Source organism: Diadema setosum, chromosome 15 (assembly GCF_964275005.1).
Source record: "Diadema setosum chromosome 15, eeDiaSeto1, whole genome shotgun sequence".
NCBI classification, from domain to species: Eukaryota; Metazoa; Echinodermata; class Echinoidea; order Diadematoida; family Diadematidae; genus Diadema; species Diadema setosum.
Genome location: NC_092699.1, coordinates 8,162,822 through 8,180,743, shown reverse-complemented (window position 1 = coordinate 8,180,743; position 17,922 = coordinate 8,162,822). Strand labels below are relative to the sequence as shown.

The window sequence follows — 17,922 nt, the reverse complement described above, 5'->3', positions numbered from 1 at the left end:
TAATTTATGAAATGTTAGCGTAAGTTGATAATCATACACCATGTGATGTGAATGCCTTTTAAATCTTTATCGCTATATTTTACAGGTTAACGATTGGCAACCCAGAACAACATGGCGACATGCATGAGCTCCACGATGTTGCGAAATCGAGGACTTCAAATCTTGACAAACTACGCCAAATGTAGCCCAGCATGCAATATTTCGCGTGAGAGAAGGCTGTTGTATACATCACAAGAGGCCAAAGGTATTCTATGATACGATGAATATGATGGAGATAATAGAGCCGTCATTTTTCTCTAGGTAGTGTGCCGTGATTCGCACTAACAAGTGCTGTAATGTAATTTACCGGAACTAGTTTTCATGCATTTACATGTAGTCCCACATACCGTATACAGCGTTAGTTAGTCAGCTGTGAGTTCGCAAGCACTTGAGTAATTATGGTTAAGAAATATAAAGTTTTGGTACCTCAAAAGTTTCCCTGAATTTCCTTGTCTTAGTTTGTGTAAATTTTTAGGTTAAATTACCTTTCATATAACTAACACTATCTATGAGACTTAGGGGCCTACTCGCCCCAAAGTGCTCTCATGTCTTGCTACTCTTCTTGGACCTGCGACCACCAGCAGCCCCATACGCATTAACTATACACAGCCCAGTCGCTGTACATGGTACGTCGCGACAGGGCTGTACGAGCGCGACCACCAACCACTAGGAGAGCGACGTATAAATTTAGCTTTGAATTTTGGGCATACTCGTGAAATAGGCCCCACCACTGCGTGTCCGTACAAATACTACGGCGGCTCGCCTGTTTATACTCGTGAATTCAGCCCCACCGTGTGGCGTTCATCGGTAGGTAAGCACGGCGGTGGGGCTTTCTTCCACAGTATAATACTCGTGAATGCGGCCCCATCAAACGGCGTTTACGCGAGATGCATACGGCGGTGGGGCTGATTTCCACAGCATAGCATCTTTCGTCCTCCCTTTCTCCCGTTTTTTTCTTTGGTCTTCTACTTTTTATTCTCGGAAGGACTCCCTAATGTCCCTTGACTAATTTAATGGCCAATTTAACTATAAATACAACCCTACCTAACCCTAAACCCTAACCCTAACCTATCCTTGCTTGCTAACGCACGGGTGCACGCGCACTGCGGTGGGGCCTATTTCACGATTTTGCCAAATTTTGATACTTAACATCATTTTTGTCACCTCAAACTCATCGAGTATACTCTTCAATATTTACTCTACATCTGATGCTATCAGTATTCAAATGTACGCAAAATCTTCAAGAGGACCTAAACAAAATTGGTGACTGGGCGAAAAAATGGATGATGGATTTGAACACAGATAAGTGTAAGGTTTTGACAATATCCAGGAAAAAAAGTAGGGTGCAACACGTGTATCATCTAAATAAAGCCCCTCTTGAATCTGTTGAATCCGTGAAGTACAGTACTTGGGTGTAATGCACTTGTCAATGTAATGACGCACCCCACTACCCCCGGACATGGGTGCGTCATGGTCATTTTCTGACTGACCACACGGGGTTTTTGACGGACACCAGAGTCACTTTTTTGACGGACAAAAGGCTGCAAGTGACGAACACCACAGTCACTTTTTTGACGGACAACACGTTGAAAGTGACGAACACCTCGGTCACTTTTTTGACGGACATCCTCGGTACATTTGACGCACCCCCGAAAATACTGAAACAATTTTTGCATACGTTTTATTCAAGCAATTTCATTTTCTTTTGGTTCGTAAACATAATTTGTAAAAGTTTCGGCAAGTTTCCCTTACCCTGGCCCTGCAAGCACCGTACCGTCATTCACCGTACATCACGCTGCTGCTACGATATTCCGTACAGTAGTATGTATTCTGTGCATGCAATCCATCCATACGACAATCACATGTGTGCAGATGCGCTGTGTGTGCGCGGCCATTGCTAGTCCGGTGGATGCATACTGTACTGCAGCGCAGGTACACACCACGCCACGGCATTCCCGCGAGTATACACAGCCCAGTCGCTGTACGTAGAGATTCGCACAGCCTAAACAAGTCCCTCGTTTGACTTGAGATTGAGTATGCGTGATTTCATGGGTTTGTTGGATAGAAAATGTGAGGAGAAAGGGTGGCTTTTAAATTGCTTGCTTGCCAGATTCTGGCAAGCATTTTTCCCTCTTATTCCAAAATGCTTCCCGACTTTGATTTTCACTTGCCGCAGGAAAACGCTCACCGTAATTTCACTCGCGGTAGTGTATACGGTACTGGTAGCGTGCAAAAATGCGTGCAGTTTTCCATAGGCTGTAGCCAAGTGACGCACCCCTCGGTTCAGAATAATGCGTGTTATTTAACATAGCCAAGTGACGTACCATGACGCACCCCTCGGTCAAAAATTTGACCGACAATGATGGGATTTTGACGCACCCCTCGGTCAAAAATTTGACGGACAAAGCTGGTAAAATGACGGACACCTAGGTCACAAATTTGACGGACCAAACGAGGAAATGACGCACCCATGTCCGGGGGTAGTGGGGTGAGTCATTACATTGACAAGTGCATAACCATCACTTCTGATTTGAAGTGGACCCAACACATCAACAATACTGTCAATAAAGCCAATAACGTGCTTGCATTTCTAAAACGCAATCTTCGCATAAAATCTTCTGATGTTAAAGCCACAGCTTACAAAACGTTGGTTCGACCAATTGTTGAGTATGCTTCCACAGTTTGGGACCCATCTACCAAGAACCTAATCCACCAAGTGGAAATGGTCCAGAGAAGAGCTGCGCGATTCACTTTAAATCGCTACCATAACACCTCGAGTGTCACCAAAATGCTACAAGAACTTAATTGGACCACTCTGGAACAGCGCAGAGAAAATGACAGGCTAATTATGATGTACAAAATTCACAATAATCTCACTCCTCTTTCAGCACAGGACTATATTATCAAACAGGCTACCGGTACTCAGTTAACGAGAGCCTCGCAACCACACTCCTGTCAGGTACCATATTCGAGAACTGAATCGCATCGCCATTCGTTCTTCCCAAGAACTGTAAGGAACTGGAATTCCCTGTCGTCAGAAATTGTTTCAGCGCCATCTGTGGGATCATTTCGAAACCGTTCAACGGTTGATCACAGTGGCTAGTTTTTTTGTCAAATTTTCTATGTGCTTGTAAATATCTGAAAATAAATTGTATTATAATGTAAATAGCACCAGTCTGCAAGAATCTTCAGTCTATTGAAGGAGGCAGACTTAATCAGAAGAAGAAGAAGAAGAAGAATGAAACTTACCGAAATTGATCATCATATCCAGCATGTCCACACGGTACACAATCTTTCACGCCAGGCCTATCACTATACACAGCCCAGTCGCTGTACATGGCACGTCGCGACGTACCATGTACAGCGACTGGGCTGTGTATAGTTAGGCCTGGCGTGAAAGATTGTGTACCGTGTGGACATGCTGGATATGATGATCAATTTCAGTAAGTTTCATTGCGTACATTTGAATACTGATAGCATCAGATGTAGAGTAAACATTGAAGAGTATACTCGATGAGTTTGAGGTGACAAAAATGATGTTATGTATCAAAATTCAAAGCTATCGTGATACGATTACGTCACTCTCCTAGTGGTTGGTGGTCGCCCTCGTACAGCCCTGTCGCGACGTACCATGTACAGCGACTGGGCTGTGTATAGTTACATACGCATAAAAATACTGTACAAGCTGATATTTTCGCGTAGCCGTAGGCCCTAATAATTACAGATATTTTTGCGAATTGGTCCTTCGAGGGCATTTTCGCGTGTTGTTAATTTCGCGGTTGCGAGGGTCTAACTGAACTTATTTATTTGCGCGTTGTTATTTTTGCGTGTTGTTATTTTCGCGATTCAAAGGCTATTCGCGAAATTCACGAAAATAAAACCACCGCGAAAATTTCAGCTCGTACAGTAGTTAGCGACCAGCAGCCCCATACGCATCGCATAGCGTAATGGGGCTTCGCATTGTAGTATTCAGGAGGCGTCATGAAGGATTTAGTATCGCGGGTAAATATCAACTTACAATCCAAAAATTTCTTCAATTTGAAGACTTACCAATTAAGTTGAAGTATTTAAAACAGGCTTCGGGCAAGGTTTGGTTCTGCCAATAGTCCCTTTCTGTTCGAATTGATGACTGAATTTGACTCGGTCGAGAGGACCTTGGGAGAGCTACATACACTGAATACTACGGCCAGTGCATTGGCACACATCACATGCGCACAAATTTCAAATCCATGAACAGATAAGATGTTTGTGTGCGCATGCGCTGGCCGTCAATTCAGTGTAGCTCTCCCAAGGTCCTCTCGAGCGAGTCACATTCAGTCATCAATTCGAACAGAAAGGGACTATTGACAGATAGAAAGGGACTATTGACGATACTAAATCTGTCATGATCCTGAATGCTACAATGCGAAGCCCCATTACACTATGCGTATGGGGCTGCTGGTCACAGTTAGCTGCGTATGGGGCTGCATGCTGCTGGTCACAGTTATCATGCAATACAGATGTAATGGTTTCGCACAATACGTGTACTACCTCGCCGCCGTACGGCGGCGGCTCTGGTACGAAACCATTATTGCATGATTACTAAGACATGAGAGCACTTTGGGGCGAGTAAGTCTCACAGTGTTAGTTATATGAAAAGTACTTTAACCTGAAACACGAACTAAGACAAGGAAATTCAGGGAAACTTTTGAGGTACCAAAACTTTATATTATCTTTAAGTTGATATTTACCCGCGATATTAAAACTGTCATGATGCTGAATGCTACAATGCGAAGCCCCATTTAGCTATGCGTATGGGGCTGCACGCTGCTGGTCGCAGTTGTCATGCAATAATGGTTTCGTTCAATACGTGTACTACCTCGCCGCCATATGACGGCGGCTCTGGTACGAAACCATTATTGCATGATTACTAAGACATGAGAGCACTTTGGGGCGAGTAAGTCTCACAGTGTTAGTTACATGAAAGGTACTTTAACCTGAAACACAAACTAAGACAAGGAAATTCAGGGAAACTTTTGAGGTACCAAAACTTTATATTATCTTTCAAATAAATGGCAAACTTTACTAGAATATACAAATTACTATAGATTCACAACCATTCTCATTGGACCTTACACTATAGTATATGGGGTATTATCGCGAAATAGGTCCCCACTCCATTCACCGCCATTCATTTCGTCATGCGTCATAGCCGCAGGGCTGCCATTCATAAAGACAGGCCAATGCTATGATACGTCAAAATGAGTGAGATCAATAGAAATGCATGCAAATGAAATAAAGTTTTAGCATGAGAAAGGACCAAAATGCACGAGTCTCACGCTCAGTGCGTGAGAGTTGGCAGCCCTGTAGCCGGGAACTTCTTTCAACCTCATAGACTTTAATCTAGAGTAATAGACTTTGCATAAATTTAAATTTATAGGTTCTTACTTTAGTGGAGACGCACGTGCAAAACGAGAGGGGACCGATATCACAATTTGGCCGTAGAAATTAGTTATGGTTGCGTGTCTAACACATCAACCACCTAACGTTTTTCTATCAATAGAAACATGAAAAATCTCACAATTTGCCTGAAATTTTTAATACTCACGTGGAGAAAATACTCCGGATTCACAAGTGCGCACTGAAAATGCGATCTGAATGAGATTATGAGGTAGGCCTATGCACTCTCAGTAGAAAATACAAGTAGATTTAGAGTCTAAGTCAATTTCTAGTCTACTCTTAAAAGTGTCTAGAATCTAGAGGACTGTCACTGTATTCAGATACAGACTTCTATATCAAATGTCATGCGTGATAGTGTTTGCTTGATAGGATATTGTTTCGAATCCGGAATAAAAAAAGAGAAAACTGACCTTGAATACATCTCAAAATATGTAAATTAGAGTAAGGGTGGGTGTTTTTGGCCACTTAAGCATTTTTTTATGATTTAGGTAAAAAGTAAATAACAGAACCAAAGACAAAGTGATGAAGACATAAAGTTTAAATAAAGTCTTGAATTGTCTACATATTGTGTATTTCTCTTTGGGACATGGCAGCAAATTTCAGTGATCCGGAGATCCAAACCCTTCTCAAGAGAATCACCGGACTGAACGTCGAGAAGGTCTTCAGACCAGCCAAGCAGAGTCTGGAGCCACCCACCTACAAACTGGTCAGCAGCAAGAAACTGCAAGAAGTAAGTTCAGCTGAATACCACAGACTTTACTCCTTTTTTTTTTTTTTTTTTTTTTTTTGGTCTTGATTTGAAAGAAAACATTCTATTAGATGAAGTGCAAATGATCAAGTAACAAGAAGAGCTCAGTGACAATGGCCGTGAAGTTAGTCAAATCATGTTGGTATGATAGTTATGAAAAAGAAAAATGAATGAAACTGAACATTGGTAATGTGAATGGAAACAGAAAGATGAGGGTACATTATGTTATGGGGGCATGTAAGAAGGGTTTGATGTCACTGTATCTTTGCTGAAAATATACAGTATTTCAGTATTTCCCAGGTTGTTGTTGTTTTTTTTTGTGTGTTTTCTTTTTTTTTTGAGAAATACTAGAGTAACTCTATGTCTCTGCAATCATCATGAATTAACAGATAATGGCTGTGATGACTTGGGGAGAAGGTAGCTTTGAGGTGTTGATTTTCAACTTACATTGTAATATGTGACCCTGCACCACAAAACCAACAAAAAGTCACCAGATATGGAATTTAGGAAAGAGCAGACTTTAAATTTTAAAGTGATATCATAATAACTTGATACAAATTGACTTTCTTAACTTCTTTAAATAAAGGAAGGAAAATGCATGTACAACCTCTGAAAGGGTGTTACTGAGAAAGGAGGCTTAAAAGTTTAGGGTTCATTCTAGTGCTATTGTCTCACTATTTCAAAGAGTGGTGCTCTGTGCAATGAATAGGACAAAAGACAGGCCATGGAACTCATTATAGCAACCACAATGATGGGATTGTTAGATTAAGTTGAAACTTGTGAAACACATTGAGAACATCATATTCATGACTACTGCCAATTTTAAATGTAATGGCGTCATTCAAAAGGTATTACAGTTGAAAGTGAAGTGTGTGAAAGGGGTTTTTGAAAAATAAAAGGGGTTTCGCATACCTACCTAATTACATAGTTCTACCTAAAAGTGTTCTGGAAAACTGTAAAAAACAAAATTTCCCATTTACGTTGTATTTTATGATCTCAAACTTCAGCATTATGTAGGAAAAATGTTCCTTTTTCAAAAAAAAAAAAATATTGCAAAACAAAGATTGACTATTAAGTTGACCCATTTCACCTATTTTAGGTCCTTGCGTACAATCAGGTACTGTAGTGTAACTTTTTGTTGTTTTTTTGATGCACGGTCACATGTGTATACACTGTATATACGGTGTATGTGTCATAACCTCTAAAACCAGTGCCAATACATGTGTATAACACTTTATTCCTCAACTAGCTTCAAGAAGAGGCAAGAAAGGAGGCAGAGAGGAGACTGAGCATGCCTCCGGTGTTGGAGGAGAGAGAACCCATTGATGAGGTGCTAGCGGAGGATGAGGGACTGGCAGGGCTGGACACCGCCAACGTGGTCTTCACCGACATCACCTATGGTCTCAGCGAGCGGGTAAGTCAGATTGGGTAGCATCCACACATTTGACCAAAAACCACACGTCCAATCACCTTTGTTCTCCCAGGGTACACAATTAAACTTTGCAGCATTCATCTACAAAGTATCAGCAGTCTATGGCTATTTCTACTGACCTAAGTCTATGGATATTTCAGCTCACCAATCAGAAGGCAGTATTGGGCTGATTTCTGTGAGAAACAATCTGTCCGATATCTGCTGACTCTCGTTATAACAAAGTCCTCGGGATTGGCAGTTTTTTTGTTTTTTTGTTTTTTTGTAATATTTTTTTTTTTTTTTTTAGACGAACGAATAGAGTGTATTAAGATGTCTAGCTGATAATTTTGGGCCCTGAATTTGTGTTGTGTTGGTATCTGAAATTTCATTATAACTGTGTTCATTATGATGGGAGTGCACTGTACATCTTTTGTAGACTTATATTCTGGGATGCACTTTCTCTTCATAATGGCTCCTTGTGAATAAAAAGACAAAAGATACTTTTCAAAGAAACTTTTTTATGTTGTTGTTGTTGTTGTAAGGAACATGATTTTCTGTTTGTGATAACCAAAGCTGTGTTATATAGCAAACGTACATCATTACCTGTCAAAAAGTGTTTGTAGAAAAAGGGGAAATACGTGTAGAATGTCCTTTCCTTCCATTAGTACCCTTCTGCAACCAGTTTCACACAATTTAGCATACATGTAGTAGCTTAGGTGCAGGAAGGAGAATTGTTACAATGGCATCAGGTGGTATTGTGTTAATTCTTATCTTTTATTGTTCCCCTCCCCCTTCCCCTCTTGTGTGCTGAGAAGAAGCGATTTGTAGTCGTTAGAGAACCGAGCGGCAGGCTGCGTAAAGCTCGATGGGACGAACGAGACAGAATTATGCAGGTCTACTTCCCACGTGAGAGGAGGGAGGTTGAAGCGCCACCAATGTTTGCGGATGAACAACTTCCAGTATGTTACTTGTGACCCTGTGCCAAGCTCTTGTCCTTGATTCAAAACAAAAAGAATCAAAGCAAAGCATAAAGACAAATTATGAAGACTGTGATGATAAATGTATTTTTAGTGTTTGTTTTTTTTTTTGCTAGTATTGCATAACAATTCTTTTATTGTCACTGCATATATATGGATATGTATCTACATAGTGTGGGTTTTTTGTTTTTTGTTTTTATTGTGAAACAAGTACAAGTAGATCTGTTTATAAAGATAAATGTAATGTTTCATGTAATGAAATTTAATGTAATGTTTCATTTAATATACAGCCTACAGGAGTTAATGCTCTTATTCGTAAGTGATTATTTTCGTTAATGATATTTAGGTTTCATAGCAGCAGCTGTTGAAATCAGAACAAGCTGGTATTCTTTGAAGTGTATCAGACAGCTGGTGTATTCTGTGTTTGGTAATGCCAATCTTTGAAATGCTGTTCGTTTGACCATCACTTCAGCACTGTCTAGGAGCACACATATATTGCGGCATACAGTATTAGAAGGCTAGGATCTATCAAATGTTTTTGTTTTCTGCCATATTTTACTATAATGCTTGTGCTTGTCCCTCCATCACCAGGCCATCTTTGCCAAGGAGCGCCATGAATTCTTACTGGATGCTGCGTGTGTGCAGTTTGAGCCTGATGCTGAAGATTTCATCAGAGTGAGTATAATTCAGTCAATTAATGACTACAAGTATTCAAATGGTGACACAGATACACAGATGCAAAAGCACACTAAATTAACCTGTTCCTTACAGGAACCTGGTGACCTGTGTTTCAAGTCTATGGGGATTCCAGAATTAAGTATAGAATGGGTTAAGAGTAGACACAGAAGGCTTTTGAATGTTTCTAGAAACTTGATAGTGATCTCTGACCTATACCTTATTTGTCCACCACAACTCCCTTGAAATAAAGAAAGATAATCATACCAACAAAAAAAATCCCCTAAAATGAAGGTCAGCCCTTATGAATCCCATCAATTTAGAGGTCTGTCACCGATTCCTCATGTGAGAAATGGATGAAGTTGCTATTTCCAAGCAAATGAACTTGGAGAGTAATACCGACTTTATCAAATGTTTGAAAACAACTCATAAGGATTTCAGTAATTTACAAATTTTGACTTTTGATCATTTACCAGCATCTGGTAACTCTTTCACAATCTCAACTCAGCCAGCTTTGCATATTTTGCCCAAACGCACAGCCACATTTATAAACTGTCACAACGTGATACAGCTCATATACATGTAAACATCATGGCCTTAGCTTTGCCATGAGATTTTCATCATGGCAAAGCTTGCAGATTTCTCTACCAATTTGCTCTTCTGCATTTCGAACATAAGCACATCTATGAAGAGTTACATAGCTTTGAAAAACAAAAACAAAACAAAAAAAAAACCAACCAAGGATGTTTTCCCAGAGTGCTCAGTAACAGAATTATGTGGCACATAGGGTTTTTCACCTTGGCAGATACAGAGTTAATAAGGAAAATAAGTTGACCAACATCCCTGTGCCCCACATTCACCTTGTACAAAAACATATTATTCTTTTTTCCTCCATCTGTTGCTACCTCCTTCGACATATCAAGGTTCATCGCAAGGCTTACGAGGACTTAGATGAGACAGGCAATTATGATGTCCTCCGATCAACTAGACATTTTGGTGGCATGGCCTACTTCTTTGCCAGACAAAAGAGGATAGATGGTCTGCTCACAGGCATGGTCCAGAGAGACTTGTAAGTAAAGGATGCCTGACAGCCTCAGTTTGCTGCTTTTTTTTTTTTTATTTGTAAAAGAATATTTGTTTATTTTTGACATCCATTGAAAAAGGTTTCACTTTTATGTTCTCCAAAATGTGTGCAATTATTTCTACCTCCCTTACCACACACAATTTTCTCCTTTCTTCTTTGTCTTGTTCTTCCATTTTGTGTTCATCTCTCTATTTTCTCTTTTCTCCTGCATCTTTTGTTTCCTTCCTTTATTTTTGTGTCTCTTTATGACTTTTTCTTTCATTTTTTTTTGTGTTTATGCTTTTACATGCTGATTTTCCAAGTGACCCCACACATGCATTTCCATTATCCTCTATTTCATGTTCTTTTTCCTATCTCATTTCTTTGTGTTTTTCTTCATTTTTCTTGCTTTAGTGTTTTGAATTTTGTTTCTTTCTCCTTCACATCATATTTCATGTTTCTGCTCATTTTGCATTTGTTCTTGCACTATTGTTGTGCACTGTCTTTTTTTCTCTTGTTTTCTTCCATTTCCTTCTCTTCTTCTATCCATGCTTTCTTCCATGCCATATTTTTTTCTCTTCCTTCCTGCCTCATCCTTCTTCACTCCTTCTTCATCATTATCTGTTTAGTACCTCTCTTTACATATTGTTGCTGAGCGACAAGACCTCGTATCTGAAATTTTGGTGAAAATTACTTTTTTGGATTAATGGTCAGATAATCAGGTAATAAAGTGATGTCCTGTCCAAATCCCAGCCGTCTTACCCCAAATATGAAGCCACCCCGGCATGTCAAAGGAAAGGCTCTCCCATTTGATACAGTGCTGTGGCTGCCATTGTTCTCCTAAACATTTGACATTTTGTAGATACAAGGTCTTGTCGCCCCAGCAATGATATGACATCTTGATAAAGTGTGGAGATGTGTAATTACATTGAAACAAGACCCAAAAACCTTTACCAACACAACTAGTCAGATGGTATATGTGTGTGAAACATTTTATGTATTTATTTGTGTCTGATGTACTAATGGACCAATGATCAGTCTATAGGTTAATTGTGCCCAGATAATTTGGTGTCCAGCATTACAGGACAAGTTCACCTTCATATACACAAGGACTGAGAGAATGCAGCAATATCAGTAAAACACATCAGTGAAAGTTTGAGGAAAATTGGATAATCCATTCAAAAGTTACGTTTTGAAGTTTCAGTATGACCACTGCTAGACGAGAAGACTACTACAGCTTGTGATGTCATGTGTGTTCAACGATATAGGGAAAGTATAAAGAAAATTCAACATACTTTCACTTTTCTCGCATAATAGTAGAACACTTGACTTGCCTCTTTCAGAAGGCAGGGGGAATAATGTTATCCTTAACATACAGTATGTCAGTAGCAGGTTGAGGGAATGTGTACTTTTTTTTCCCAAAAATGATATTTTGTTGAATTCTCTTTGTATTCTCCCTACATCGTTCTACACATTTGACATCATACACTGAGTAGTAGTCTTCTGTGCAGAAACTTTGAAAATTCATAACTTTTCAACAAATTATCTAATTTTCCTCAAACTTTCCATGATGTGTTCTACTACTACATTTTACTATTATTGCTGCAGTCACTCAATCCTGAATATGTATTTGAAGGTGGACTTGTCTTTAAGATATGATCCTCCATTGCTGATATCAACACAAAAGCAAAAGAGAAATGTTACCACTCTGAAGTGTGTGTGATCTCTTCTCTGTCAACCCAGAATCCAAGATGCAGCAGATTTAGTCAGACTATATTGCCTCATTCACCCAACTAGCCCGGTTGCCATGGAAGCAGAAAGCCTCGGTCTAGAAGGAGTGGCTCTGATCAAGGTATGTGATTGGTTGAAACAAGCCAGTACATATTCCTGGTACATTGTACACCTGTTGTCTCTGTGGTAGCATTTTGCTTGTATTCACTTGGCACCTCTGAATTTTATTGCACATCCTGCATGGAAGAAAGCCAGGGCTAGATGAAACAAATGTGATAATAATGATAACATATGTAATGGTGTAAGTAGAATTGATTTGATTCGAATGAAAAATATACAGAATTCGAAAAATAGAAAAATTACCACTTTGAGTAAGAAATGTGTAAGTTAGAAACGACTTTGATCTTCTTTTATACATAAAATGTATTGTCAATTTTATTATTATTATTATTATTATTATTATTATTATTATTATTATTATTATTATTATTATTATTATTATTATTATTATTATTACTATTACTATTATAATTGTTATTATTGTTATTATTATCATTATTATCAAGGACTGCAAGATAAGATATTTCTTTATCAAATTTCCCAATCAAAGACAATATTCACCCTTTCTTTCTCATTAGCATTTGTCATAAAAGACAGTCCCTTATCTTTTCTTTGTTAAAGTTCAAATAGTACTGCTGCAAATAAATGATAAACATACTCCTATTTTAGAAAATGATATTTAAGATTTTGGATGAGGTTCTCCTGTATCCATTCTTGCATTTGGCAGGCATACATCAGATTGGATTCCCATCATTCGGGCAAGCTGGAACTAGCCCTGCAGTCTTGGGAGAATGCGGGAGAGTCAGATGGTGCACAGACCAGGACAGCTGTGGAGTGAATTCAGAAGATATGAGACTTTGAACCCATCCCCACACTCCGTATGAGATGCCCTCTGTCTGGACATAACATACATTGTAGTGGACTTGGACGTGTTTATCAATCTCTGACATTGGAAAGTTGGTCAGCTGACAACAGAAAGAACAAGGCCATTGTCTCCAACCAATGGAAACATCTGTGCTAGACCGAGATTTGGCAAAATAGCTGATATTTTTCAAATCAAGGAAAAAGACGGTGGATACATACGTACCATATCTTCACTAGATTGAAATATTATCATTATCAGCTAAAGGTTGATCAAGATTATACTGTGACACTTGTTGACCACACCAGCGAAGTATTTGTTCATCTTATGCACTAATTACATTCAAGACATGTATAACTTTCTATTTATGAATATATGTGTGTTTTGCAGTTTTCTTGAGAAAATATCCTGTCCCATTCATCTTTTGGGCTAGGTTTTCCGATCAGTGCAAAGCAAGTGACAAAGATGGTGCTTTACTGCTGGTTATTTTTCCTTCGTAGACTTGGATAGGTCCAGTTGCGCATGATATGACCGGTAAATGATATGGAGAGACCACTCATCATGTTATGTAGTTCCATTCATTCGTCATCATGGCCAGCCTATGGATTTGTCCTGTCGTGGTCTAGTGGACTGTGCTCTCAACTGAAAGTACAGAGATCAAGGATTCAAGCCCCGTTGAGACATGCATAGCCAGGGGAAGTGGTTTTACATACAATGCCTTCGTTCTACTTGTGACATGTACTGTACATCTGTTACGGGTACCAGGTTGCGGATTGTTACAACTGGAGATAGAAAAATGAATGCCCGGTTGAAGTGTTGCCCAGCCAGCCACTGTAAAGTTCCCCCGATATCCAATTTGATCCTTTGTCCATAACTTCTGCTCAATTTAGGAATTGTTTGATTTAAAAACCTGTATGTATCAAATGTTTTGAATAACATGTCGACTTTTCATTTTCTTTCTGCACCCGACAAACTCTACCTCGCAAAAGAAAAAAAAAATCTCTCTTCATTGTGATGTCATTAATAAACAGTAATGTTTGCTGAATTATACAAGTATAATGACATGCAATTGGAATGCACCTAGCCCTCATCAGGTATATCAGTTCACAATAGCAAGACATGTTTCATACAATATAATTCTACACTTTTTTTTTTTGGATACAATATTGTACTCTCAGTCTTGGAATGTTTCCAACTTTGCAATGTATCCAGAAAATGAAGAAAAAAAAAATTGAACAAATCATTTGCATTGACTTCGGCCATCAATGGATATACATGTACATGTACACGTATTAACCGTTGACTTCTGCAGAGTTGACTGCATATCCGAACCAGCTTTGAATGTTCCATCATCCCGACCTGTGTGAAATTTTTCACAGTGAAACACCCTGAAACATGAATTTATTGTTCTGCTATGGTCTCTTATTAATTTGTTTTCATACGATTTAGTAGTATCACATTGATAAAAGCAATTGAACAGACACACCTACTTATTAAATGGTTGACTTTTGTTCATTTTGGGGTTTTTTTTTAACTCTTTCTTTCAACCAACTCTTTGAGAATTATACTGAATGATGTATGTCTATGTACATGCACCACCTTGCATTTTGTCCAAGATCTTTGTCTTGTATATATAAATCATGTGAAATATTAGGAAAATTCAGACTTCTGTTGATGAACCTGTTCTTTGTAGTCCTTGCTATGTTCTTTTTTTTTTTAAGATTGTGTTTGAGTGTGTGTTTGTGTATTTTGTTTGCAGACCTCTCAATATGACTCTGAAAGTGATGCAATGATTTTGATCAAAATAGGAAAGAAGTGGCACTACCTGTATGAAGAGTGTGTAGCAAAATTATCAAGAAAAAAGTTTCCCCACCTTTTATTAGAACCACTTTGTTTTGTTTTAAGATACCACAACCATCTAAAAAAAAAGAAGAAAAAAACATCAAATAAACTAATTTCTCTTTGATTAAAATTGAAATTTGTATGCTCTTTAATATTTCATATAAGTGGTTCCTAATTATCTTGCAAAAAGATAAAACCAGAATCCCCGTCTCGACCAAAATTATACCATGAACCAGCAAACAAAACAAAAACAAAACAAACTTCGATGCAGCTGTTGAGGACATAAAAATGTATTGCATGTATATGGAAACTTTATTGGAAACATCACATGATCAAATGTGTGACAGAATACATGTAATCAGTGTAGTATGTCTGAATTACCAGTGTACTGTACTCTTCCAAACACATATAGGCATTGTAAACAACAATTTTAAAAAAAAAAATAATAAAAAAAAAAAATGTACACTGTAGCTACAAAATGGGGGTACAAAAGCCGTATGTACAGACAAACATTCTGGATGACTCAATATTGTGCAGCAAGAGAGCGGAAGAGAAAAAGTTACACCATAACCAATGTGTACAACATTTTACTGAAATATACAAAACTGATATCAAAAGATGCATTTGTTATTTCTATGTACATACAAAGTGAAAATACAGGATTCAATCTACATGTATTTACAACACATGTACATTCTCACAACAGATCAAAACAGATATTTTCGACAGAGATGATTTTGTATGTTTCCCTGATGTAAAGTTTGTGAGATGTTGTCAATGATGTTTTCCATACTGCATGAATATGAAGCATAATAATGTGCTCTTTATGTCTGAGCCATCTGCAATACACTGACACTGATATTTGGCTGTAATACTAAACATAGGCTACAAATTGCATATTTTGCTTTTTTGTGTGATGAATGTGATTGGAAAAGCTTTGCTTCACCAAATTTGACCAAATTTTGAAGAATGCTAGATTTATCACTTGAATTTTGAGACTTCAGCCATTCAAACTGGCTTCAAGACATTACATTGTATATACATGCTCACAAAAAATAAAACAAAGTTTGCACTGAATGAGGTCAAGAAATGGCAATGTTACGCTTTCATCGTACTGGCATATTACATGCAATAATTTTTATACATGTATTAAGCAGTCCAAATGTAAATATAACACTTCAGCAGTACTTATAACATACAGAAACTGATCAAAAATATTTACATGAATGTGTAACTGGTATAGACTTCATCACAATTTCCATGATAATGTGTTTTCATGAGGAGACACTTGAGCAATGTCTACAAACCGAGTAATTTACAGAAAAAAAAAATAGACAGCAAATATCCCTCACAAAAAGAAAAACCACAACATTGATCTGTTTGCCAACAAGTAAGTTCTTCACCTCAGCTATGATCACAATGAAAATGACCAAAGACCAACACGGAACTTAAGAACAGACTGGAAGCATTTAAACATCCTGTCAATTGCGTAGACATAGATACATGTATAATACACTGTAGTAACACCCCTATTAAAAAGTACACTGGTACAAGTAGCTGGAAAACATGATTGAATATATATGGGGCTGAACTATTAAAGTTTGAAATACTATGAAAAATGTCATATCGTCGCTGGGGCGATAAGACCTCGTATCTACAAAATGTCAAATGTTCAGGAGAGCCAAAAGACATCGCGGCCAAAGCACTGTGGCGAATGGGATAGCCTTTCCTTTGACATGCCGTGGTGGCTTCATTTTTGGAGTAAGACAGTTGGGATTTGGGCAGGACATCACTTAACCCATTATTTGACCATTCATCAAAAAACTAATTTTCACCAAAATTGCAGATACAAGGTCTTATCACCCCATCGACGATATAGTCCTTTCATTTAGTTCTTGCAACACATGAATACAATCAGTTTTTGACCCTCAAAATATCAAGTACAAACATAACTTCAGACAAACATTGTGTAATGTGATTTCACTCCAAATAAAATAATTTTTCATTTATGTGTTCTTTCTTCTTTCTGTTTGTTTTTTGTTTTTTGTTTTTTTTTGGGTGGGGGGTGGAGTCATTCAAATGAATAACATATTTCTCATTAAATATGTCACAATTTCTTCTTGCTTGATCACATTTATGCATTGGTATAGTCACAAAGTCTACTTCGTAGAAGCAGCTTTTGAGAAAATTCTACATGCAAAGGACCACTACTGAACTCCCGTGAAATTGAGGAGGTACTCAAAACCTTGGTATAGAAACATCATCTTCCATGCAAGTGATACACCTGTCCTTCCTCAGTCATTACAGAAAGCATTACAGAAAGCGTTTACAAAATTAAAGGGGGGGGGGGGGCGCACGCACCCCTCCCCCATTTTTTTCTTTTTATTTCTTTTGTTTCAAAAAAAAAAATAAAAGGGGGGGGGGGGGGCGGCGAGCGCCGGTTGCGGTCCTCCCTGGATCCGCCACTGTGACCGGTGTACACTTTGGATCATGTTCCAACAATAATTGTCACACCATGTGCACACTTGATACTACCACATTACAGATTGGTGCAGGACACTAAATCACTTGTCAAAGCAAACTTACAACAAAACATATAGAACAGAAACAAAACAAACTTTATTGCATAAGGCCTAAACCCATTCTATCTCACTTTCCCACAGCCATAAAGCCAGGTAGGCAAAAGCCAAATCTTAATGAACCTGCTGGATGTTGGGAATACTGTACCTGCTTAATTTGGATAACGTATGTATATATATTGTAGTACGTAGCTGGTCAGACAGCTTTACAACTTGTATTTTAATGGTAATTTTACACACATGCTGAAGAACAGGTGCATGTTACTAGTGCTGAAACAAGATTGCTAAAATCTGCTGTGCCAATGGCAGTGTGTAACTGTACACCCTAGAATTCCTCAATGGCACTCCACATTGCCATAACTTCAGCTAAGACAGTACCCTTGGTTAAGGTACGTCAAATAATATGTCCAATAGACGAGGAGAAAATTCCAAAAAAAAAAAAATCACAATCAATGCCAAATGTGGCAGAAAATGACTGAAATACATGTTGATTTCA

The 17,922-nt window shown here is 38.3% G+C and overlaps 1 protein-coding gene across 1 annotated transcript; it reads left to right on the top strand.

Annotated features, from left to right (window-relative positions):
* The first annotated feature begins 118 nt into the window (after positions 1-118).
* Positions 119-14,903, top strand: LOC140238838 (small ribosomal subunit protein mS22-like). Its single transcript, XM_072318735.1, has 8 exons — positions 119-244; positions 6,072-6,208; positions 7,476-7,640; positions 8,453-8,596; positions 9,206-9,289; positions 10,213-10,358; positions 12,096-12,204; positions 12,871-14,903. The coding sequence occupies exons 1-8, from the start codon at positions 124-126 to the stop codon at positions 12,979-12,981; spliced, it is 1,017 nt and encodes a 338-aa protein (XP_072174836.1). The 5' UTR covers positions 119-123; the 3' UTR covers positions 12,982-14,903.
* Positions 14,904-17,922: the final 3,019 nt, after the last annotated feature.